Source organism: Gopherus evgoodei, chromosome 6 (assembly GCF_007399415.2).
Source record: "Gopherus evgoodei ecotype Sinaloan lineage chromosome 6, rGopEvg1_v1.p, whole genome shotgun sequence".
In the NCBI taxonomy this organism is placed as follows: Eukaryota; Metazoa; Chordata; order Testudines; family Testudinidae; genus Gopherus; species Gopherus evgoodei.
Window position 1 is genome coordinate 121,525,734 of NC_044327.1, and position 26,439 is coordinate 121,552,172.

General features: G+C 40.6%; 1 protein-coding gene across 4 annotated transcripts in view; it reads left to right on the forward strand.

The window, feature by feature from the left end:
* DYM (dymeclin) overlaps positions 1-26,439 on the forward strand; it is a 349,716-nt gene that overhangs the window by 224,155 nt on the left and 99,122 nt on the right. For all 4 annotated transcript variants that reach the window (XM_030565834.1, XM_030565831.1, XM_030565830.1 and 1 more), the window contains one exon: positions 16,013-16,115. In XM_030565834.1, the coding sequence (XP_030421694.1) occupies positions 16,013-16,115 (103 nt within the window). The remainder of the gene's footprint in view (positions 1-16,012; positions 16,116-26,439) is intronic.

Genomic DNA, 26,439 nt, shown 5'->3' on the forward strand with positions numbered 1-26,439 from the left:
CTTGAGTGAATATATTTTGGATTGGTCTTATAATGCATTCATCACTGATGCCCCATTTACATCGAAACTAATGCCAAGTAAAGGAATCTATTTGTTTAATGAATAAAAAACAGTGGACTGAACTAATAACTGGAGGTGATTCATTTGTTTTGCAAAAGTTTAGATCAGAGAGACGAGGTGGGTGAGGTAATTTCTTTTATTTGATGAACTTCAGTTGGTGAAAGAGACCAGCTTTTTTGAAAGCAAAGCAATTGTCTGGTTTCAACCACAGTTGTTATTTGGGCACGTAGTGCGCTGTATGAGGTAGACCACATGCTGTGATAGGCATGCATAGGACCTATGAGATACATCATAATGTTTCCATCCTCTGATTACCTTGTCCAGACCTGAAGAGCTCTGTGCAGCTCTAATGCTCGTCTCTTTCACCAACAGCGGTTGATCCAATAAAAACTATTACCTCACCCACCTTGTCTCTCGAATATCTTGGAACCAACACAGCAACAGCAACACAGAAAACAACAAAGTTTAAAACAGTAAAACTTGGGAAATAATATTTTGATTGTGACTAATGAGCCAACAGAGAGAGAAGAAATTATTGTTTATAATGGGACCCTATGTAGATATTAACTTTCTTTCCGTGATGCATTAAACAGTAGCTCAAAAACAAAAGCTACAGCTGAAACATAGAGGACGTTCTCCATAAGGTTATCTTAACTTTAAAAAAGGTAAAATTTTGAGTCTAAGCTATTCTCATGTCTTTATATAAAGGGGTTCTTTTCTAATGGAATTATAATGGTGAAATATAAGCTGTAGAATGCCATTGTTTTAAGTGTGTTTCTATAATGTGTGGTCTTTATGGCCTGTATTTAATTCTGTAACTTTATTAGGTTTTTTAATTGAGGACAGTAATACACTTGGCATGTGAAAATGAGAGAGAAGAGAAACAATAATTCGGAGAATGTTAATGTAATATTAGAGTACATAACTACCCACGTGTGACCCAGGTATGCCCAGAGCAGCCCTCACTGGAAATGCCAAGGTCAGGGCAGGCTGCAAAAGGGAGAACAGATACTCCCAGGACTGGTGGGTAACACTAAAGTTAATCTCCCCAACCAGTCACAAACTGTGCTTCTGATCCCCTACACTGGTTATCAAGAAGCAAAAAAAGAAATCGCACTGCCCCCTTTATTGCATTCCAGTTCTCTGGCTCCTAATCAGTGTGTAGGTCCAGTACAGTGAGGAGTTATTTAAAAAACTCTGCTCACTATACAAAATGTTCTTCTGACCTCAAAGGGTCAGCCACATTACCAGGTCAGTATAGGTTTGGCTCTTACCCAAAATACCACGCTGCCAGCCAATCCTTTAGTCTCTAAAATGAAAGGTTCATTATAAAGAAAAAAGAAAGAACAAGAAGAGGAGGTTAAATGGTAAAGCAGTCACATATATACAGAGACTTCAAAGTCCTTATATCAGGTTCTTAGCAGTATTGGTGAGTTTGCTGGCTTGAAAGTCCCTCTGGAAGACTCCACAGCTTGGATGGAAGTCCTTTGCTCAGACTAGAGCTTCGTTTATAGAAAGGTTATTCCAGAGGTAAGAAGCAGGAATGATGAAGACATAATGAAGAAGATGCAGCTGCCTTTTATAGTCTTTTGCCATACAGTTTCTATTTTCTTTGTTCCAAATACAAGGTGCCCAGCACATGGCCTGGAAGCCTTAGGGCTTCGCTACACTTGCAGGTGTGCAGTGCTGGGAGTTACAGCTGTCTTCGTACAGCTGCGAAGGGAAAGCGCTGGAATGTGGCCACACTGACAGCTACCAACGCTGCAGTGTGGCCACATTTGCAGCATTTGCAGCGGTGTTGGGAGTGGTGCATTATGAGCAGCTATCCCACAGAGCATTTTGGCACCGTGGGTTGTAGGAAGGGGACGGAAGAGTGCGGGTCATTCTGCTTCCTGTCCTAATGCCCCGTGATGCATCGCTTCACATCCCAGCAGTCTCTGTTTTTCCGTCCACGTTTGGCGCCATTGTGACTCTCCCAGTGGTTTCTATGCAGCGCAATTTCTGTGGGAAATGGAGCCCAAACTGCTGAGGAATATGCTAACGAGTGTCGCCAGCACATCATGTTTGGCAGTTGAGCTAGTCCTTAAGTTCCAAAGTGGTGAGGAGTCCGACGATGATAGCGAGTTGCCTGACACATACGACATGACATTGCTTGTGGCATTCACGGAAATGCTCAGCACCATGGAACGCCGCTTTTGGGCTCGGGAAACAAGCACTGAGTGGTGGGATCACATCGTCATGGAAGTCTGGGATGATGAGCAGTGGCTGCAGAACTTTCGGGTGAGAAAAGCCACTTTTATGGAACTGTGTGAGGAACTCGCCCCCACCCTGCGGCGCAAGGACACGAGATTGAGATCTGCCCTGCTGATGGAGAAGCGGGTGGCTATTGCAGTCTGGAAGCTGGCAACTCCAGACAGCTACTGATCGGTCGGGAACCAGTTTGGAGTGGGAAAGTCGACCGTTGGAATCGTTTAATGCAAGTTTGCACGGCCATTAATCGCATCCTGCTAAGAAGAACTGTGACTCTGGGGAACGTGCAGGACATTGTGGATGGCTTTGCACAAATGGGTTTCCCTAACTGTGGAGGGGTGATAGATGGGACGCATATTCCTATTCTGTCACCACCCCACCTAGCATCCAAGTACGTTAATCGGAAGGGGTATTTCTCTGTGGTTCTCCAGGCGCTTGTGGATCACCGTGGGCATTTCATTGACATTAACACAGGCTGGCCTGGAAAGGTGCATAATGCACGTATCTTTCGGAACACTGGCCTGTTCCAGAAGATGCAGGCAGGGACTTTTTCCCCAGACCAGAAGATCACAGTAGGGGACGTTGAAATGCCCATTGTGATCCTTGAAGACCCTGCTTACCCGTTAATGCCTTGGCTCATGAAACTGTATACAGGGAAGCTTGACAGGAGCAAGGACTGGTTCAACTACAGGCTGAGCCGGTGCCGAATGACTGTGGAGTGTGCTTTTGGCCGTTTAAAAGGTCTCTGGAGATCTCTGTATGGGAGATTAGACTTGGGGGAAAGCAGCATCCCTGCGGTTATATCCACGTGCTGTACCTTCCCTAATATTTGTGAAGGGAAGGGTGAAACATTCAGTCAGGCATGGACCTCCGAGGTTCAATGCCTGGAGGCTGAATTTGCACAGCCAGAGAGCAGGGCTACTGGAGAGGCCCAACACAGGGCTTCAAGGATTAAGGATGCCTTGAGGGAGGAATTTGAGGCTGAAAACCAACAGTAATGTTTGGTGCCTTGCACGGGAGTGAAGTGCAGTGGTTACAATGTTAGCAGGAATCTGTTTTTCCTAAGCTGATTTGCAGTGCCTGTTTCTTTCCTGGGCTAAGGTATCTTTGACTTTCTGCAATAATAAAGACTGTTTTCAAAGCCAAGAATTCATTTATTGAAAAGAAAATAACTTTATTGACAGACACACAACATTTTGGGAACCTAAAAGGGCAGGCAGATGTGGTGGGGAACTGTACAGTCACAGGTTTGAATATGTCCTGTCTGGAGTGCTGTGCAATGACTGCTGCACTTCAGGATGCCTATACTGCATGGTGATAGGGGTTGAGTGCAGAGGGTAAGGGTCGTAGTTCTCAGGGCTGGTTGGTGAACATACAGGTGTTGGAGGCAGCTGGTGGAGGTAAGAACCTGGAGCTGGGGAAGGGGGTTTGGAGCTGACATTGGAGCACAAGGGAAAGAGCTTTGGGACGGCGGGGGCGGGGGTGTGCGGCATGGTAGTGCTCTGCCTGCATGGCTACAAGCGCCTGGATAGAGTCCACTTGGCACGCCAGGATGCTTATCAGCTGCTTTGTGCTTTTCTTCCTGGCCGCTGTGTTTCTCTGGCGGATCCTGATTTCCTTTTCCCTCCAGTCCTGCAGTTTTTTATTCTCTCTAGCAGAGTGATCCGTAACTGCTTGCAGCAGGTCGTCTTTGCTTTTTCGCAGCTTCTTCCGGAGGTTTTGGAGTCTTTGAGCTGTTGATAACACAGGCAGCTGAGAAATCAAGGTCACTTGTGGAAAGGCAAAAAAGGCAACAGTGAACAGAGGCAGCATTGTTTATATCTCAGACAGTTATTCCCACACAGTGAAGGAGCTTACAGTCTTCACTATCGCATAATTTTCCCATACCAAAGAGAGCGCACATAACCCACAGGAGCTCCGAAGTGGTGAGTAAGGGGGACTGATTGCTTCAAGGCTGTGCAGGGGTTTCTGTGCGTTGGGGAAAGTAAACAGCTGCAGGGGGCACCTACACTGAACACTCTCCCAACATTTTCCACAGGAGTTTATCCTGGAAAATATCTCACTGCAGCGGGTCACCTGGGAAGAGCGGGAGGGTCTTCTACAGCAATGCGGATTCCTCCCTGGCTCCTGTGCCGCTTGCCTGTGTGCAGCAATGGTCCCCCCACCCCTCGCGGCACAGTGGCGTGGACGCATTCGCCTGATTGAGACAAGGACCACAGTGGCTCTCCCTATAAACTTGCTCAAGTGCATTGCTGACGCTCTGGCTGAAACTTTTGAAGAGATTATCGAGGCCGATTACCGCAACGTGATAGACCACATCAATGGGCTGTTCCACATCTAGGCATGCATGCATGCAGCCCTAACCCTCCCTCCTCTCCCGAAACATTTCCATCCTGAAAGTAAAAGCCGCTTACTGGGAACCCGCTCCTCTGCTTGTCCTTCACCAAGTACTGGCTGCTGCGACTGGCTACCTTCCTCCTGGCTTGAGAAGAGCTCTTGGCTGCATGACTCCAGGGTGTCTCCCCCTACCCCAGTACCCTCACTCTCGGTTTCCTCCTCCCCCCCCCGCTCTGAAGTGTCCATCGTGGTCCTCAGATTGGCAGTAGGGTCACCCCCAAGTATCAGGTGGCAGGTCTTGGGGGCAGCGCCGGAGCGGCGGTTTCCCTCGCGGGCTTTGCAATAGGCACTCTGCAGCTCCTTCACTTTAACCCTGCACTGCACCGCGTCCTGGTCATGGCCCCTTTCCAGCATGGCCCTTGAGATCTGCCCATAGGTATCGTAATTCCTACAGCTGGAACGCAGCTGTGACTGCACAGCTTCCTCCCCCCCAAACACTGATGAGGTCCAGCAACTCAGCATTGCTCCATACTGGGGCTCGTTTGGCACGTGAAGTCATGGTCACCTGGAAAGATTCACTGATTGCTCTGCACACCTGGCTGAGCAAACAGGAAGGGGATTTTTAAAATTCCTGGGGCATGTAAAGGGCGGGTCACCTGAGGCCAGGGCAGTAGAGTTCAACCTGGTGAGCACAGTGGCTGAGCAGGCATTCTGGGATAACTCCAAATACCTCTGGAGACCAATAAAAGCGCTTTTGGTGGCCACACTGGCGGAGCAGCGCTGCATCACCAGCGCTGCAGTCGTTATTCCCCAGGCAGAGGTGGAGTACATGCAGCGCTGTAGCCAGGGAGATACAACGCTGTATGTGCCTTGCAAGTGTGGACAGTAAGTTGCAAGCGCTGTAAAGCCACCACCAGCGCTGCAACTCTCCAGTGTAGCCAAGACCTTAGAGTTCTATCCATAGGCAGGCCCTTGCATGCCTTGCTCAGTCATAAAGTGTAGCCCCTGGCCTTTCCAATGGGTTCATTGTACAGTTGCTGTTTCGTGATGGGCCATCAAGCAGGCAAGGCAGTGCTGATGCCAGTCTGTCTGGGGGTGTCACCCAGATGCACAGCACAAATTTGGAACTACAGACATACCATACATATAACTTACTATACACACACATATACAAGATTACCATACTTGGCAAATTATAACATTTTTGCAAATACCTTACACAGCATATCTGGCACAACTCATTGCTATTTTACAATATTCATAATATCCTAAAGTATCCCCCAAATTCCATACAGAGTCACACCATGTTCATCCAATTTCTGGCCCACTAGGCTGTGTTTTGTTTTGTGTTTAGCTGCTGCTCAGTTTATCATCATGTACTTCCTGAAAAGGGGATTACATGAGACCGCTGGGTCATCATAGATTAAGGGTTGGAAGGGACCTCAGAAGGTCATCTAGTCAACCCCCTGCTCAAAGCAGGACCAATCTCCAGACAGATTTTTACCCCAGTTCCTTAAATGGCCCCCTCAAGGTTTGAACTCACAACCCTGGGTTTAGCAGGCCAATGCTCAAACCACTGAGCTATCTCTTCCCCCCCCGCCCCACCCTGCCCCATAAACAATTCTAAACAATGCTAGAGTTCTTGAGTATTCCCATACTCAGAGATTTTACTAAATATTTTTAATTGGTCTGATAAATTAAAGTTAACCACTGTCCTTGAAAATTGGCGGGGGGAGGGGCGGGGAGGGAGTGTTTGTTTGGGAAGGAGAAGTTCTGTCCTTGGTCCCCTTCTCTTCTCTCTCTCATAGTTTCGTCTGTCTTCTCTGTTCCAGCAACTCTCAGTTTACCTTTCCTCCTCTGACCTTACCCCTTCCTTTCAACCTCTCACCTCTTCCTGGACATCCTAGCACCTGTTTAAACTCAATTTGGGGAACTCTGAGTTGCTCCTCTTCTCTCCGAAACCTTCTCTTCTTCCTCTCTTTTCTGTTGTTGCTAACACAACCATCTTCCCCCATCACCCAGGCTCTAAACTTCAGTGTCATTTTTGACTTCTCCTCTGACCATCAGAGGAGGCAGGGAACTTTAGAGTATTATGTCCCCAGGCCCCCAGTCCAACAGCCTTATTCACGCAGGAGTCCTGCTGACATGCATTCAGCTACAGGATTGGAGTCCTAATGTCACTGCCTGCTTGAATATTCAGTTAAACATTTTCAAATCAAAATAAATGTTTTGTGTAACTAAATATATTCATTAATCATTGCAGCTTTAATTACAAATAGGGTCATGGCTAATAGCAATACAGATCCAGTGCTAATATTGCCTTTCTATATGGTTGCACTGATCTGTGAGGGCGCTAATGCAAGAGTTTAGTTCTGCTGAGACATGGGCCAGTATACTCATTTTAATTATACTGATTTTCTTTATGCAAGAAAACCCATCTCCCACAAAGATTTGTTTGTCTTGTCTGCCTCTTTCTTTAGGTTATGTCTGATGGCAAACCACAAAATAAAAATGTATGCAAATTTTGCTGCAGCCTTTCCTCTCTCTATCTTTTCATTTAGTATTTGTTGTAGGACATTCCTTAGATTCATACTTTTTTTTTTTTTTGAGGCCAGAAGAGACCATTGTCATCATTTAACCTGATCTCCAGCAAAACAGAGGCCATAGAACTTCCCTGAATCAGTTCCTGTTTGATCTAGGGCATATCTATTAGAAAAACATCCAGTCTTGATCTAAAACATTTCCATTGATGGAGAATTCACCACAACCCTGGATAAGTTGTTCCAATGGTTAATTAGTCTCCTTGTAAAATTAGCACCTTATTTCCACTCTGTCTACCTTCAGCTTCCAGACATTGAATGTTAGTATATGTTTAGCTGTTAGATTATCAAATTTCTGTTCCTTTTATAGATATGTATAGGCTGTGATCAAGTCACCCCTTAACTTTCTCTTGGATAAGCTAAATAGACGGAACTCCTTGAAGCCTATCACCATAATGCACATTTTCCAATCCATTAATCGTTCTTGTGGCTCTTCTTTGAACCCTCTTCAGTTTTTCGGCATCCTCCTTGAAGTCTGATGCTAGAACTGAACACAGTATTTTAGTAGTGGTTGTACCATCAAAATGGTTATTGTTTGCATGTATCCCTCTTACAAAGCGATCAAGATTGTTCCATATCAGTGACCTGTGTTTGTCATTATTTGCTACTTTCCAATCTTTGTTCCACGGCAAATTTTATCAATAATGATTTTGGGGGGGTTTCCAGGGCATTGATAAAAATATTAAATGGTATAATGCCAAGAATTTATCTCTATGATTGACCAATAGAAACATACCTACTTGATCATGATTCTCCATTTACAATTACATTTTGAGGCATATTTGTAGCCAGTATTTAATCCATTTAGAGTATGGCATGTTGAATTTCTGTGACTTTAATTTCTTAATAAAAATGTCATGTGGAACCAAGCCAGATACCTTACAGAAGTCTTAGGTATATTACATCCAAAATGTATATTATATTAAGTGTCTAACTTTAGTAGCTGCTTTTTAACATTCTCTTTAGTTACTGTTGTAATGGAAAGTGTTTCATCATAAGATATAAATACATCATCTCTTTTTACCAAATACAGAACTGAAATATTTATTGACCACTTCTACCTTTTCTGCATTATTGATTTTTGTACCATTTCTAGTGTGGAACCAATACCATCATTAGGACTTGTTTGTTCTTTATATACTTTAAAAACTCCTTATTTTCTTTAGCTCTGTTAGCTCTTGATTTCTGCTTGTGTTCTTTTGCTTCCTTTATCAATATTCTGTAATTCCTAGCTTCTAATTTATATTCATTGCTATCAACAAAAAATAGCTGTTTTCATGTCCCTTCTAAGACAGGTTGTTGCTTCCCTTCTTTCTTAATTGTGGCATTGGGTGTCAAGTAAAATGTTTTTAAACAGTTTCCAATTATCAGTGACAGTTGTCTTTTTAAAATTATTTATCCCAGCTGATTTGGTTCATTATTGTTTTAATCCTTTTGAAATTGATCCTTTTAAAGCACCATATATATATTTTACTGGTTTGGACTTTACATTTGTTATACATAAACAAAATAATCAAGTCATGATCACTTGCAGCTATTCAACCACTAATTTTTAGTTTTGCTATGAAGAGGAATTGATCTGTCAAGATCAGGTCTAATATACAGTTCCGTCATGTTGGATTCAACACTTTGAGTTAGGAAATTGCCATAAAAATTTTTAGGAATTCTAAGGACACTTTAGGACTGGCAGCATGAAACTTTGAGGTCTCCCGTGATAACTCAGCTTTTTTTTTCTCCTACACGTTATAGTTGGTTTTCCTGTTCTCTAGTGTGATTTTGGAGGTCCATTGATTCATTAAAACATTGATCCATAAGAATGCTTATGAAAGGATGTGGTAAGGAGGTCCCTGTGTATTTGAGCTTTAACCGTTTTGAACTTGGGTACATTAATTATAATGATGGAAAACCCTACACTATCATCATCTCATTTAGTCTATCCACCCTGACCAGAAGGATTTTTTCCTACTATATATTTTTCCGTTGTTGTGTCCAGTCTAGTTTTAAATAGGCAGAAGTAGAAATGTGATTAAGGCATATGAATGGGAATTAGGAGATCTTTTTGTGACTCTGCCACAGATAAATGGGAATAACAATACAACCTTTAGGTGGTGCTCTGAGGCTAAATTAATATTTTACCAGTTGCTGTCAGATGCTCAGAGAGAGGCTGCTACACAACGTGCAAATTATTATTCTCTAATTTATTAAGTGTCTAGAGTGATGAGGCTCCCCCACACTTCCCTGTTCCACACTCCTTGAGACAAGTATTCAGCATTTATTCCTGATATTCAGCCTACATTTTCCTTCGCCTAATTTCATCGCATCCCAGGAATTCTGTGAAATTAATAGTTAGCTCACTTTATCACACACCCACCAATGCTTCAAAAGTAGAAATTGGTAGGGGAGGTTTCAGCAGCTAATCTCCTAACTAAATTCTTTGAGCTTTTAAATTTTATGAAGAAAAAGGAAAATCAGACAAGACGGAATTCTCTCTCTAACTCTGCTGTTCCTTTCCCTCTCCTCACTCATCCTCCTCTATTTTCTGGGGTGGGGTGGGGTATTTATTTTTCCATATGTTCTCGATGTCTGTGCAGGATTAATATTGTGCATGTTTCCATTCTCACATGTTGAAGAAATACATTACCCAAAACCCTGCTGCCTTATTCTGTGTTTTGTATTTAAATTCCCTTTGCAGCCAAAGCAGCTCATTGGGGTTTCCCAGAAAGGCTGCTTGTGGTGGAAGCCCTTCTTCCTTCCAGAGCTGTTTTCTTCCTCTTCATGAAATGAACTGTATCTTTCAAAATAGACGAGGTACTTGAGTGCAGTGAGTCCAAGTGCAGATTAAACAGACACTTCTAGATCAGTTTAAACCAATGATGCTGTCTGCACAGCACTAGATGGTGCTGACGACACTACTGAATTAGCAGTATTAATGGCAGCAGGAGTAACACTGCATTCCCCAGTGCAGGTAAACAACCAGTTTTCAAAGCCAAGCTTTAAACAAGCTGAAAATCTGTCCTCAAATGAGCAATTTGCTGTATAAATACATCATCTGGATTTGGGAAGGGAAAAGGAACTGTGCTGCTGTGTATTCCATTATCCTAGATCTTATTTTTGTTTTCTTATTCACTTTCAGTAGTCTTGTAGACTGAGGGTCTATTCCAGGGGTCAGCAACCTTTTTTAACATTTTTAGGTCTCTTTCTATAAGTCCATAATATATAACTAAACTATTGTTGTATGTAAAGTAAATAAGATTTTTAAAATGTTTAAGAAGCTTCATTTAAAATTAAATTTAAAATGCAGAGGCCCCCGAACCTGAGTGCCGCTGAAAATCAGGTCACGTGGTGCCTTCAGGCACGTGTGCCATAGGTTGCCTACCCCTCCTCTGTTCCGAGTGTTTCCAATTGTAAAGGTTGTAGATTGCTGGGAGGCTGATAGGAGGCCTAAGCAGGTAGATATCTTGATAAAAGACTGCAGATGGATCCACTTGAGGGGAAAAGAGGATGAGAGATTCCAGAGGCTAGGAAAGTGGTTGCTTTCTTCTGTACTTTTCTCTGGGATGCAGATTTTCACTGCCTTCAGATCTATTGAATTATTCTTAATGCTATATAGGTATTGATCACCACCTATAATTATCACAAAGGATTAGTATTTCTTAATCTTATTTACTGCTATATGTATATCAGACTAATTGAGAGAGGTGTGGTTCAGTGATAGTTTCATCCTGGGGCTTGCACTCAGGAAGCCATATTTCTAACATCAGCCCTGATCCTGATTCCCTCTGGTCTTGGGCATGTTACTTCATTATTCTGCTTCAGTTTCTCCATCTGTAACATAGGGAGGACAATATATAACTATCATAAAGGTAGCTGTGAGGATTAATGACTGATAAGGAATTTGAATGCGAAGTGTTATAGAAATCAAGCTATTAACACTATTCCTGAAATGACACAGACTGAAGAGATGTTGGGAACTGATAGGACATTGAATTGAATGTTAAAAGAAAAGGTAAGGTGTGGCTGTGAAAAACTAATTCATTCCTCTTGACTCCCTCAGAAGAGTATTGCAAAAATCTCTTGCCTTTTGCTGAGGTTTTTGGATAACAATAATCAGGATGTTAGTGTGAGGATATATTGTTAGTGTAAAAGATACTGAGGGCCTGGCTACACTGGAGAGTTGCAGCGCTGGTGGTGGCTTTACAGCGCTGCAACTCACTCACCGTCCACACTTGCAAGGCACATACAGCGCTGTATCTTCCTGGCTACAGCGCTGCATGTACTCCACCTCTGCCTGGGGAATAACGACTGCAGCGCTGGTGATGCAGCACTGCTCCGCCAGTGTGGCTGCCAAAAGCACTGTTGTTGGTCTCCAGAGGTATTCGAAGGTATCCCAGAATGCCTGTTCAGCCACTCTGCTCATCAGTTCAAACTCTACTGCCCTGGCCTCAAGTGACCTGCCCTTTAACTCTTATTTTAAGCAAATAAAGAACAAAGAAGACTTACTCAACCTCTGATCAACACTTTTGCAGAGAGAAAAGTTTTGAATTCTCTCTGCTCTTCAAAGCACTAAACCTCAGTCTCTCAGATCCCAAAAAGATTCTGTATCTATAGTATATTAACCCAGGAAATATTCTGCCTCTTGCATACTATTTTATGAAACTAGCTATATAAATGTGACATTTGAACAGAGTAGGCTCTGCCGCTGCACCCTGGTGCCTATCAAGAGAGAATACGAAGCATTCCCCAATTCTAACACCACCACTTCAGTGTTAGTGGGTGTCACTAGCTTTTATTTACCCTGTTTTGTGGTGTTGGTTTTATACTCACTAATAAATAGCTAAATAATATTGGTGATTTTTGTGAAATCTTAGGTCAGCTCTAAATCCTTATGAATGCTCTGAAAATGAGCCAGCAGGAGCTGATAAAAGAATGTACAACAGCAGACGTCTTCTACTTATGGCAAATCATGTCACCTCTTGGATATAGTCGACTGCACCAAGAAAAAAAGGTTTTTACAACTATGACCATCCAGAGCTGTGGGTGCATGTAGAAGAACTATAAAATAAAACATACAAATTAGGACACAAACCAATCCGAACTCTCCAACCATCCAGCTAAAACTCACTCAGTGCAAAATTCCAGAAAAACCTGGGGAGTGGCAGGGGAATATATGAGCTTAACAAATTCAAGTTCTGATGAACCAGTGTGAGGAAGCGGATTCGAAAACTGAGGTGGATTCTCTGGAAATGCTCTCTGCAATCAATCTAGCTTATATTATGCCTATTACCATACTATCTGAGTGCTTTATCTCCCGTTCCCCTCCCTTTTAAATCCAGGACTTAGTAGTTTAAGCAACTGAGAATATTTCAACAGACATGATATTACACAATTATAGAGCTATTGTCATCTGCAAATTGAAAGCACTGCAGCCTCAGATTGTGTCACTGTATTTTCTGATTGTCTAACAGGCTTGTTGAACCAGAGGAGCCCTGTGGTACCCTCCAAAAGAGGGATTTTTGGGGCAGTGCTACCATGTGGATTCTTTCAGAGATAAAAGAATGGAGCCACTCAAGCCACTCTGTCCTTGCCAAGAACTGCAGCCTTGTGGTCGCTGGTATCAGGGCCGGCTTTATGACCCGCGGAGCCTGACTGGAATACTCCGTGGTGGTCCGGGGCTTCAGCGGGATTTTGGCAGCGGGGGGTCCACTCTGGGTCTTCTGTGGCACCAGAAGACCCCCGGAATGGACCCCGCCACCACTGAAATGCTGCCTTAAGCGCAAGCATGGGGCCCTCTTCAGCTTGGGGCCCGATTCCAGGGAATCGGCCTAAAACCAGCCCCGACTGATATCAAAGGCAACTGAGAGATCTCAAAGAATCTGCATGGACATTTGTTTACCTCAAACCGGCTATAATTGACCAGGGAGACCAGTGTTGTCTGTGAGCCATATCCAGAACTAAAACATGGTTGACTTTAAAATGTCTTTTGAGTTTCTCTCTGACCTTGTGGTGGTGGCACGTCACACTTTCAGAATAGTTATAGCCATTGAAGAGAAGCAAAAGTGTCTGTACTTTGTCTCTGTGTGTAAAATATAATATATGGGGAGATTGAAAATAAAAGTGGTGAATGGATTTGAGGGTAAAAGTAGTACGCTAACTGTCTGAGAGACATAGAAAGGTTAGAAATTATAATAAACAGGTTGAGGAGCTTCATAAAGCAGGGATCCAGACAGTAATAAATTGTATGATTTGTGAGTTAGTAAATGTATAGTATAAGTAGGGCAATATAACACTTGTCAAGGCCAGAGGCTGAACACTTCCAGGCTGTACACAGTTCTGCTCCTGCATTCTTCTAGGCCAAGATTTTCAAAAGTGACTAGCAATTTTGGAGGTCTCCATTTTTTAAATACTCAACTCAACTTACAGGAGTTCTGATTGTCAGAAAGTGCTGAGCACTAACCCTAGTCTTTTATTTCCTACTGCTATCGATGTCAGGGCCTTCCCTCTGCCTTCACCTTCAGTTTACATCCTCCTACATTCACTGCCATGCTTCCTTACATAACTGCCCTGTATGCCTGGAATGACCTCTCATCTGCATCATTCAGGCAACTTTCCTCCTTCATATCCCTCCATCAAACATATGGTGCGTATGTTAAACAGACGATTTCTTGGCTTTCTGTTGTGCAACACTATTCCTTGCTTTTCCACTTCCTTGACTACATCCTGTCTCCTTATGCCTTGCTTCCCTTAGATTGTAAGATGCTCAGGGCAGGGACTTGTCTTTCTGTGTCTTTAAAGCACCATGCACATCTCTGTGTTAACATTAGACAAGGCAGTACAGTATCATGATGTCTTTGTGTTTATAATAAATATACAGCATAAAGATTACATTCACTATTAAATGTGTTCAGAATGTTGAGATTAATAGTCATGTTCTACTCAGTGTCCAGGAACATACCCATACATCTGAAAACGAAGCTGAACCTGTCAGTTTAATGTGACTGAGAGCTGAAGGCTAGATTTAAACTCTGCTTGAAAGGCCAGTGTTTTATCCATCAAACCACCCATCTTCTAAATCATCTATTAACCTTAATGAAAATAAATTTTGATTTAATTTTTGGGGGGTGCAATAGGGTAAAGTTTTAGAATCTGAAAAATTAACAGATAGATATCCTGGTGAAGGGACCTACATACAAGAAGTGAGAGTACGAAGCGGTCAACTGCCTGTGAATTATTTTTACGATAATGTAATAGATCAGGTTAAGCACACAAAACCCCATAATTCTTGGCCACTGTGTCACTTTGATACTGTATTATGTACAGTGTTCAGCTTTGATCAGCTCACCTAGAGAATGATTTACAGTAGCAGAGACCATCAAAGTCTTGAAGGGCAAAAAACAGTTTAGAGGTACGCAGGATTTACATATGAAGTCAGATTGTTGACGTTCTTTAGCCTGAAGAGAGAGAATAAGTGGTGTACAAAATAGTGAAGGGTATAGTGAGGACACTCAACAAAGGAATACCAGTGGCACTAAAGAGCAGTCTCTTTAAAATACATACCTTCTAAAGTAGTACTTTCATCTATGTAATTAACCTGAACCAGTAAAATCACTGCCAAGGAACTCATACAAATTCAGACTGAAAATAAGGTGCCCCTTTTTAACTGTAAGGGTAACTAACCACTGGTAATTTGCAAGGGTTAGATTCTCTATTACTAGCACTTTTTAAATCAAGATCGGATGTTTTTCTAAAAGATAGGCTCAAATGCAAATAGGAATTAATTCAGGGAAGTTTTATGACCTGTATTATGCGGGTCAGATTAGATGATCAAAGTGGTCCTTTCTGGGCTTGTCTATGAATCTGTACAGTAATGGACTGCATAATTTACATTTTTCTTCAGACTTAATACATCTGTTTAGCATCTTGTGGTACTAGGTACACCGAGTAGTACATGCAAAATAACTTATTTGGGGAATACACAGTGCTTACCCTAATTAGTAAAGATTAAGCACAGGACTTTTAAAAGATCCACAGTGACTTAGAAGCATAAGGGAATGTCCTTAGTGGGACTTTTTATGATGATGTAAGTAACTTATATGATTTTGAAATTTCCACCCAAAATATAAGAAGTTAAAAATAATCGAAAACAATGCAGACATACATAGCCCCTCTAAATTCACAGAGGAATTACCTATGTAATTCAGTTCCTCATCCTCTGAATTGCACCAGAAATCTCTGCTGCTCCTTGAAAAGAAAACGTATAGTACGGGAGTCCTGACTAAATTAGCAAAATACATATCTTTATTAACTTAGGGTTTTTTAATGTACTAGAACATTAACAAACTGAAACATAAAAAGTAGGGGGAAATGTAAAAGATACTACATGTACCCAAGGTTGTGGAAAATAAGTATATTGCATTGAGATAGTGAGCTTGAAGACTTAATTGTTATGGATACACATGAGCAGAATTTAAGTTGCACATACAGTCTTAACTTTGATTTCCCAGGCTTTTGAATATTTAAACATAACTTAACTTTCTTTCTCCATATTTTGTAGTATGGAATTCAGAGTTCTTTCTCATGTACCGAAGATTTAAAGCATATATTACCCGTGCAACTGATGTGCATTGTACTTTTCTTTACATCTCCCAATTCAAGGAAATATTATGGACAGTTTCTTTTAATTTAATAGTCTAGCTAACTGGAAGAAGAGGGTCGCTTGTGAATTCTTATTATAGTAAACATTTTCTGATTTTTGTGTTCTTTTTCAGTTTGTTTTCTTTGTTGTCTAAAAAACACAACAAAGTTTTGGAGCAAGCCACACAAACCTTGAGAGGTTCCCTCAGTTCAGATGACTCTCCACTTCCTGATTACGTGAGTATTGAATTTAATGTTTTAGTGAACTTCTCAAAATAGAAGCAGCAACATCCCTAAATCTGCAAAAGTTTATCAAAGTGTGTGACAGTGAGGCAACCACCAACACCAAAATATAGGAACCTCTCAAAATGACATCATGTCTGAAACTTTGTGAGAAAATGAAAAATATACTTACAAATGGCAAAACAAAACCACAGCTGTTCAAAGCTAAGAAACCTTCCATAGCCTGTCAGCTTGCAATTTTCAAGACAGTGCAATCAGATGCATTTGGGAGATATAGTTAAAACCATACTTAAAAAAAAAAAACAAAAAAAACTTTGGCATCTACCAATATTTTAAAAGGCCTAAAATATTATGCAGATCTGCTCTTGAAACAAACCCTAATACATATTTGAAACAGCAGTGCCCAATATATGACTGAAGTTGTAGACCAAACTGGTGTTTTCTGAACATGCGTACACATGCACTTCTAAGGATGGCTTCTCATCTGGTCTAAGCCAATATCTGCAGATGGGACAACAATTTGAAAATTGATTACATGACTGTCAGAAAACTTCTTGTTTACTATACTGTTAATTTATACAACAAAGAAACTTCCTCCCATGTCTTAAATGGTATTATTTATACATTCTTTTCAAATGTGACTGGTTTATATTGGTTTACATTGGTACATTTTATTTTATAAATCTATGCAACAATGTTTTTCCTAATTTATAAATTGCTATGTGTTTGATCATGGAAATATAACCATATTTTACCTTGAGTTTTAGTAAGCGTTTCAGGAAACCAAACGCTGAGGGATTACAAACTGTACAACTCCATCTTCACATATTTCAAGCTTTTAAAAGCTTATGTACCTTTTAGAAGATCTTTTATTATTATTATTATTATTATTATTATTATTATTATTATCTTAGAACCTAGGAGCTCCAGTCATGGATCAGAATCCAATGGTAGGCACTGTACAAATAGAAAAAAAAAAAGATAATCCTTGCCCTACAAATCCTAAGTATAAGACAAGAGACAACTGATGAATACAGGCAGACTAATAGGGGAATACACGGAAACAATATTGGTCAGCACAATAGGCTGTGGTCTCAACACACTAGCTAATATCTATTAAAACTATTACTTTTTATCTAGCAGGTTATATTTTGAGGGCTCAAAATGGTTAATTTAACTAGCAACATCGCTTGACTCACATATCCAGGGTTGGCTCCAAGTATTTTGCCACCCCAAGCACAGCAGGCATGCTGCCTTCTGCGGCTTGCCTGCAGAGGGTCCGAAGCTGCGGGACCAGCGGCCCCTCTGCAGGCATGCCACCAAAGGCAGCGTACCTGCTGCCCTCATGGCGACTGGCAGAGCGCCCCAAATGGCTTGCCGCCCCAAGCACGCTCTTGGCGTGCTGGTGCCTGGAGCTGGCCCTGCGCATATCCTGGCCAGAGTTGTTTATATGCAATACACAAACAATACCATTTTGCTATTCAAAAGCAGAGTGCTGGCTAAGGTTATTGAGTAAACAATCACCATTTTTTCCTATTTAGTCTTGCTACCTGTGATGTGATATATTTCAGAGTAAGTTCTTACAACACCAGTGATTTTATACTCTCCAATTTATGTCTGTTGTGCTTTTGAGAAGTAAAACTCTAACCTTTAACATATCAACTGATTTGTAACTCAAAACATGGTGTTAAACAAACAAAACAGAAAGTCACCTCTTAGCATAAGGAAAGAAACGTATCATGTGTTTTATTAAAAGAGAATATAACATAAGTCTAAAAGCTCTTTCAGTTCCGTAAGCATGGACAAACAAATGTCCTTTAGACTTTGCAAGGGTCTCAAAGGGTTGGTGCTCTTCATAAATGGTACTCTTTCCTTTGGGTCAGTTTTGAACCCATGTCCCAGTGTGCTCTAAGGGGGCACTACACTGCTAGAGGTGCCATTTTAAACCATTCCTGAGCACTTATCGTTACACATCTCAGATAGTTTTTTGTAGGGATAATTAACCTCAGTGCCTTGTCAAATTCCAACTTTGGGCAATTACAGCTCTACATATTCAAAGGCCTCTTTCAGTTACAGGAGTCTTCATGACCCGTCCTAAAATCTTGAATAGAGTTGCTTTGACTGATTTCAGCCCAGAATTGGCTGTGTTTCAGTGGCAGTGGCACAATCATTCTCTCGCTATCAAACCCATCTCACTGAAATGTAGTGGAGTTTAAATAGCTAATGTATGTAAAGCACTTTGAGATATTTGAATGAAAATCTGTATAGAAGGACAAAATATTTTACCGCTTGCACACATTCTTAACCAATGAATTATAGCTGTAATGGCCTCATCTCGTTGCTTGGAAGGTGGTAACTGTGCTGTCATGGAAAAGGGTGCTGATTTTAAGAAGAGACCCTTGGAATTCTGTCCTTTCCTTCCTCCCCCCCACCCCCAACCCAAGATAGGGGAAAGAGATGGTTGTGATTGGAAGCCTGGGGGATTACATCTAGTTTTTAAGATTAAAGATCTTTTTTATCTTTAGAATTCTCCCCCAAGTCTTGTGAAATAGTTGATTTTAGGTAGAAGTTGAAAAACTCACTAAGGAACAAAATTTAAATTGAAAAATAATTTTTTATTCTACTAAGTTGACATGCATCACTTGTGCATAGTCAGTGCACATTTAGTCATGCTGGTTTGTTCAATGTCTACATTAATTTTAACAGCAGTTATATGCAAAACTGGGATAGGGGCCTTATGGCAGCAGGTGCTTTACTTGCTGCTTATTAGTATTTGGCCTTAGATGTTGAGTGGCAAGTTGAAGGCCTTTTGGAGCAGACTTCTGGAAGTACCCAACACCCATAATTGGTGTCAGACTTCCAGAAGTTCTCAGCACTCAGAGGTACCTGGCTGCTGAATTCTTTTGAAAATCTGCCCCTTTATTTTCACACTAGCCAACTACCAGCACTGAAAATTTAAGCCACTGATCTTCTATATGGCTTGGTTATCCACAAACAGCCAAGGTAAATTGGTAACTGGCCACATGGGGAAACTTCTGTAACTCAGTTGAGTTTAAAATTTGACATTTATATTTGGGAGGTAGAAAATAAGTGGATGTTTTCCAAAGTGAACCCTAGAAATACATCCTCATACACATATCAATTAGGTGCTGGAGTTCTAAATTGTCCCATCTTTGGGGATGTCACCTAAATATAATTTCAAAGGCAATTAAAAGCTTGTCAGTGGCCTGAAGTACCCTTTAGCAATTAAACCTCTGGCTTATTTATATAGCATTTGGAAATCCCTCAGATGAAAGGTGCTGTACAAGTACAAATTTTTATTTTTTTTCATCCCACAAGATCTATAGAGTAGCTACACAGTTGGTCAATACATACTTTTACTAAACATTTATTTCTTGGATACATTTTAAAGTCAGTCTCAAGAAATTCCTAGTGTTTTAGAGCACTCTGGTGCTGTATATTGAAGGTCATGTGACCAAATCATATGAACTGTGCAAGAAAGTTCCTTTGCAACGCATCTTTCATATAGGGGTCATATGACCCCATCTTTGAAAATACAAAATGCTCTCATGATCCATCCTCCAAAGTACAGTCCAAAATGTGACGTTTCTGCATTAGTTAAGGGTTAGAATTGATCTACTTTTATAGTCAATAAGGAAAGTTTAAACGATATGAGCAAAGTAGCCCTGCATTTTGAGCCCAGTAGCAAAGCCTGATGGATTTGTGAGAACTGCTGATCAAAGCTGAATTTTTCCTGGCCAATTCCCCGTCTAGTGAATTATTTCTTACCTGCTGTGCAGCGCTAATGTTATTTGGAAGCCCAGGATTCTACAAATGTCACTGCATTTCCTCCTCCTTTGTTAATAATCTAAATAAAACTTTGTAATTGCTTGATGAGATGTTTCTTTCAATTCTTTTTCTTTCTCAGCTTGTGCTCTATAATGGTGGTAAATGAAGTCCACTATTTAGATTCTTCTTTGATTTATCCTTGATTTATATGGTAAATAGAAAGCAGCTGTCTATTTAAGCATCTAATTCTTGAAACCCTTAGGCCCCTCAAGCATCATCTGGAAATAATGTAGCTTGTAAAACAAAGCTAAGAAGAAAAAGCAAAGTTTGTTTTATGTGGGATGAATGACTTCAGTTGAGGTCCTTCTAATTCGGCCATTATGAGGGTTATTAAAAAGCAGTATTACAAAAGTGGTTTCAACAAAAAGAATTTTTTGTAACTTCTATCTTGTTATTACAGTTGATTATAGTCAAAGCTGAAAGTACTTTATTAATAGTCCTTCATTTCAGTTCCCCCAACTGAGAACCAAAGGATCCTGTAATCTTGGTCTCTTATATATGGGTGGATGTTAAATGGTTCCCTTATTTCATTTAATTCCTTAAAACAAATAGTGTGTTAGAAGTCAAATCTACATATTTGTCTTGTATGTCTTGGCATCTGTAAAGTCTAGATGAAGAAAGGTCTCTGAACAGAAATATTATTAGTTATCTTTTAAACAAGGTGAAACAACATAGAAAGCTACATATTTTATTCAGGATTTAATGACGTTGCTGTTGATAAAAAATGACTGTACTTGAGAATTAGACAAGCTTTATCTTCAGCATGTGTGATTTAATTTCAGTTTTATTTAACTGCTGAAGCAAAATTAATGCTCTATAATATAGATTATTTCACCCTACCATGCCACCATATCTCCTGTCCTGTCTTTGTCCTTTAGGAATAAATTTCTGTGGTGTTCTCTCAGCTGTGATCTCTTTAAACAATCACTTGATCTGTTAGCTGAGATTGCCAACAGTTGTATCAATTGAGGTGGTGGTTTTTGTGACCTGAACAAATGAGGAGTTAATCTGTCTACCAAACTGCCAACATATGAGACTTTCAGTCACTCAGTCTGGACAATATAAAAACTGTAACTAAGAGAGTGTAATGTTTTGGCACCATGTAAAGTCTTATATGTTTACATGGGTACAGCCTATAGGCAGCAGCTGTACCTAACAAAAGTTTGGTTATAGAGCTATATTAAGGTAGAACAGACTTTACTTGTGATATTCTCAGCATCTAAAGAAGAACTGCATCACAATTGGCAATAAGCATTTCTTGCAAAGGTGAGCTGCCTATCATTAAATGAATAGATTGAATAATGAGAAATAGAACTAAGAAAACAGTCTTCTGTGCTACCATCAAGTAACTTTAGTAGTGTTTTAGAGGTGAAACTAAACCAGTTAGCCATCCAGCTAGTAAGATATAGTTGTTAATGTCTAGACCAGTGATGGGCAGCCTGAGCCCACCAGGATAATAAACGAGACAGTTTGTTTACATTGACCATCCATAGGCACGGCCGCCCACAGATCCCAGTGGCCGTGGTTTGCCATTTCTGGCCAATGGGATCTGTGGGAAGCAGTGGCCAACACGTTCCTAAGGCCCGCACCGCTTCGTGCAGCTCCAGTTGGCCGGGAACAGCGAACCACGTCACTGGGAGCTGGGGGCAGCCATACCTGCAGAGGGTCAGTGTAAACAAACTGTCTCGCAGCCTGCCAGTGGATTACCCTGATGGACTGCAGATTGCCCACCACTGGTCTAGACAGTAGTCTGTCGATATACTGTCTAGCAGTAGTTACACAGTGACTGTATATTGCATTAGAGTTCCTTAATTGTATCCTTTATTATGCTAGCAGTAGAAGTTGAGTCATTTTTTGCTGAAGGAGAAAAGGCTTCTCATCATTGTGCAGTATATGCCTAATATATACAAAATTATAAAAAAGAAAGTAATCTTCCTGGCATAGTGTTTACTCAAGAGTCATATTTAAAATCTATTGTTTAGCTCTGTTCTTTCCATTGAAGCTCTGTCGGCTTCTTTCCAGAAATATTTTCCTGTATAGTTTCTTCCATTTTTACTTGTCAAGGTCCCTACTTAATTTAAGCTTTTCAGGGTTTGATTTACCAAAATGATAGTATTTAGTTACATAATGTTAATGAATGAATAGCATTGTTTAGTATTCACTTACTCCTAAATGTTTGAGTCCTTGAATTTTAGACCTTTTAGTGGCTGCACTTAATAAGCTTTTCTACTGTAATTATGAAATAAAATGACTTGTTATTATTGGAAGTTGCAGAACATAAAACAATATCAGATATTTGTGATTTTTTTTTAACTTGGCAATGTCTGTTTAAGGTATGCAAAATCTAGCAATTTAGACCCCCTCTCCTGTGATGGTTACCCAGTTTTGCACTAAATTATTTGTAAATTCTTAGGCCAGAAGGGACCACTGTGATCATCTAGTCTGAGCTCCTGTGTAGCAGAAGCCATGGAACTTCCCCAAAATAATTCCTAGAGAATATATTTTAGAAAAATATCCAATCTTTATTTAAAAACTGTCAGTGATAAAAAATCCACAGTGACTCTTGGTAAATTGTTCCAATGGTTAATTTACCCTCACTGTCAAATTTACACTGTATTTTTAGTTTGAATTTGTCTAGCTTCAACGTCCAGCTGTTGGGTTGTATTATACCTTTCTCTACTAGATTAAAGAACCCATTATTAAATAATTGTTCCACATCTAGTTACTTATAGACTGTAATCAAGTCACTCCTTAATCTTCTCTTTGTTAACTGAAATAGATTGAGCTCCTTTAGTCTACAAGTATATGGCATATTTTTTAATCCTTTAATCCTTCTCATGGCTCTTCTCTGAACTCACTCCAATTTATCAACATCCTTCTTGAATTGTTGGCACCAGAAATGGACACAGGATTCCAGCAGTGGTCTCACGAGTGCCAAATACAGAGGTAAAATAACCTCTCTACTCCTACTTGAAATTCCCATTTATGTATCTAAGGATCATGTTATCTCTTTGGGCCACAGCTTCACACTGGGAGTTCAATGTTCAGAGTCACTGTTTCCCACCATAGAGTCCTGCATTCTGTAAGTATGGCCTACCCTCTTTGTTTGTAGAGTGTGGCAGAGCTCCGACCTTGTCCCCGTCGGTCCCACGCTTCTAGGTGGTTTATGCTAGCCTCAGTGGCTCACTCGACCCTCCATGTAGCCCTTCTCTCTCTAGGGCCAGGGTTACAGTCTGCTGAGCCCTTTTCATCATAAGCCAGCAAGGAGGTTGGTGAGAGAACTCCCACCGTCTCTGTTGTCCCTCGGGACTTTTTTCAGAACAGTTTAGCCTCCTGTCCTGACAGGGGCCTGTCTTCTCCTCCCAGGAGGTGTTTCTGTAGTGGCAGATTGGGGGGAATCCGGGCCAGCCCGCAACCCCAGGTTCCAGCCCAGGGATCCTAGTGGCAGCAGCTGTCGGCAGCCGACCTTTCACTGCCAGAGTTGCTACATTTCCCTGGGCCACTTCCCCACAGCTCTCCCGCTTCTCTCTTCTTCATCCTTACCTTAGGGCTCTCTTACCGATGGCTTGAGGGTGTCTTCATTAACCAGCCCTTCAACCACACTTCCTCTCCTCTGACTCCCTGGCTTTCCCCAGCCTGACTAGAGTGAACCCTTTTATAATACAAAAGGGCCTTAATTAGAGTCGGGTGTTCACCTTACCTTAATGGCCTCACCTGACTCTTTGCAGGTTAATTGGAGTTAGATGTTCTCATTAGCCTGGAGTAGCCGCTGCTCTGGTCAGTCAGAAACAGAAAACTGTTCAGTGGCCTTCTACTACTTTGTTGTACCCAACTGGCCTGGGTCTATAACAAGAGATGTAGGTTTACATTTAGCCATATTAAAATGCATATTGTTTGCTTGCTCCCAGTTTACCAAGCGATGCAGATTGCTCTGAATTAGAGACCTGTCAGAGACCTTTTCTTCATTATTTACCATTCCCCCAATTTTTGTGTCATATGCAAACTTTATCAGTCATGATTTTATTTTTCTTCCAGGTCATTGATAAAAAATATTAAATAGAATAGGGCCAAGAACCAATGCCTGTGGAACCCCACTGGAAACAAACTTGCTGAATGACAATTCCCCATTTACAGTTTCATTTTGAGACCTATCAGTTAGTCATTTCTTAATCCATTTAATGTGTGCCAAGTTAATTTTATATTATTTTAGCTTTTTAATCAAAATGTGTGATATCAAATCTAACACCTTGCAAAAGTCTAAGTATATTACATCAACATGATTACTTTTATCAGCCAGTCTTGCAAGTTCATCAAAAAAAATATCAAGTTTTGGTATGATGGGATCCATTTTCCATAAATACATGTTGATTTGCATGAATTACATTACCTTCCTTTAGTTCTTTCTTAATTGAGTCCTGTATCAGCTACTCTATTTTCTTGCACAGGATTGATGTCAGGCTAACAAGCCTGTAATTACCTGGGTCGTTCCATTACCCTTTTTAAAAATTGGCACAACATTACCTTTCTTCCAGTCTTCTGGAATTTCCCAAATGCTCCAAGACTTATTGAAAATCATATTAATAGTCCAGTGACCTCTAAGCCAGCTCTTTTAAAACTCTTGGATGCAAGTTATTTGGACCTGTTGCTTTAAAAATGTCTAACTTTAGATAGTTTCTGTTTAACATCCTCCAGAGATACTAGTGGAATGGATTGAGTCTTGTCTTATCACCATATGATGAGACTATATCATGTTTTTTTCCGCAAATACAGAGCAGAAATATTTATTCCACATTTCTGCCTTTTCTGTATTATTATTGATAATTCTACCATTTCCATCTAGTAATGGACTAATATCATTGTCAGGATTCTTTTAGTTCCTAATATATTTTAAAACCGCCTTTTTACGGTCCTTTAATGTGCTAGCCATAGATTTCTCCGTGTGTCCCTTGTCAATTTTCTGCAGTTCCTAACTTCTTATTTATATTCATTACTATCAACTTCCCCTTTCTTCCATTTGTTGTATATTATTTTTTTAATTTGTACAGCTGCCTTCATTTCCCCCTAAACCAGATGTGTTTTTAAACCAGCATGGCCTTCTTCCTCAATTGTAGAATTGTGGCTTTTGAGGCATCTAGTAAGGTGTCCTTAAATGATTCCCAATTATCATTTACATTTTTCTGATTAAATTCTTCCTGCCATCTGATTTAGCTCGTAATTGTTTTCAGCTTTGTGAAATTGGCCCTTTGAAAGCACCAAGTATATAAATTACTGGTCTGTCCTTCATTGTGCTTGCACATTATAAATAGGATCAAGTCATGATCACTTGTACTTAAGCTACCACTTATTTCTAGTTCTGCTATCAGTTCGAGGTGGAAGTCAAATTCAAACAGCTTAATGGGCCAAATCAGAGGTTCCGGATAATCTCCATCCAAGAATATTAAAGGAACTGGTACATGAAATTGCAAACCCAATAGCAAGTATTCTTAATGAATCTGTAAACTTGGAGGTGGTACCCTATGACTGGAGAATCACTAATATGGTACCTTTTTTAAAAGAAATGAAAAAAGTGGTCTGTTAAACTACAGGCCCATAAGTTTGACCTCAACTGTATGCAATGTCTTGGAACAAATTTTGAAAGAAAAAGTAGTTAAGAACATCAAGATAACCAGCAATTGGGATAAAATACAACATTGTTTTTATAAAAGGTAGATTGTGCCACCAGATGAACCTAATCTCTTTGAGAAGATAACCGATTTTCTACACAAAGGAAATGCAGTGGATCTAATCTACATCGATTTCAGTAAGGCATTTGATACAGTTCCACATGGGAAACTGTTAGTTAAATTGGAGAAGCAGGGGATTAATATGAGAATTGAAAGGTGGGCAAGGAACTGGTTAAAGAGGAGACTATAATGGATCATATTGAAAGGTGAATTATCAGGCTTGAGGGAGGTCAGTACTGGAGTTCGACAAGGATAGGTCTTGGGACAAAGCTTATTCAACATTTTCATTAATGACCATGGCACAAAAGTGGGAGTGTGCTAATAAAATTTGCAAATGACACAAAATGGAGAGGTATTGCCGATATGGAGGAGGATCAGAATATCATACAAGAAGATTTGGATGACCTTTAAAACTGGAATCATAGAAATGGGATGAAATTTAATAGTGCAGAGTGCAAGGTAATGCACTTAAAGACTAACAACAAGAATTTTTGCTGTAAACTGGGGACATATAAATTGGAAGTGACAAAGGAGAGGAAAGGCTTGGGTGTATTGGGCGAGCACAGGATGACTATGAGCCGTTGATGTGATGTGGCCATGAAAAAAGGATAATGCAGTCCTAGGATGCATCAGGCAAGGTATTTCCATTAGAGATAAGGAAGTGTTAGTACCATTATACAAAGCACTGGTGAGACCTCATCTGGAATACTGTGCAATTCTGGTCTCCCATGCTTAAGAGAGGTGAA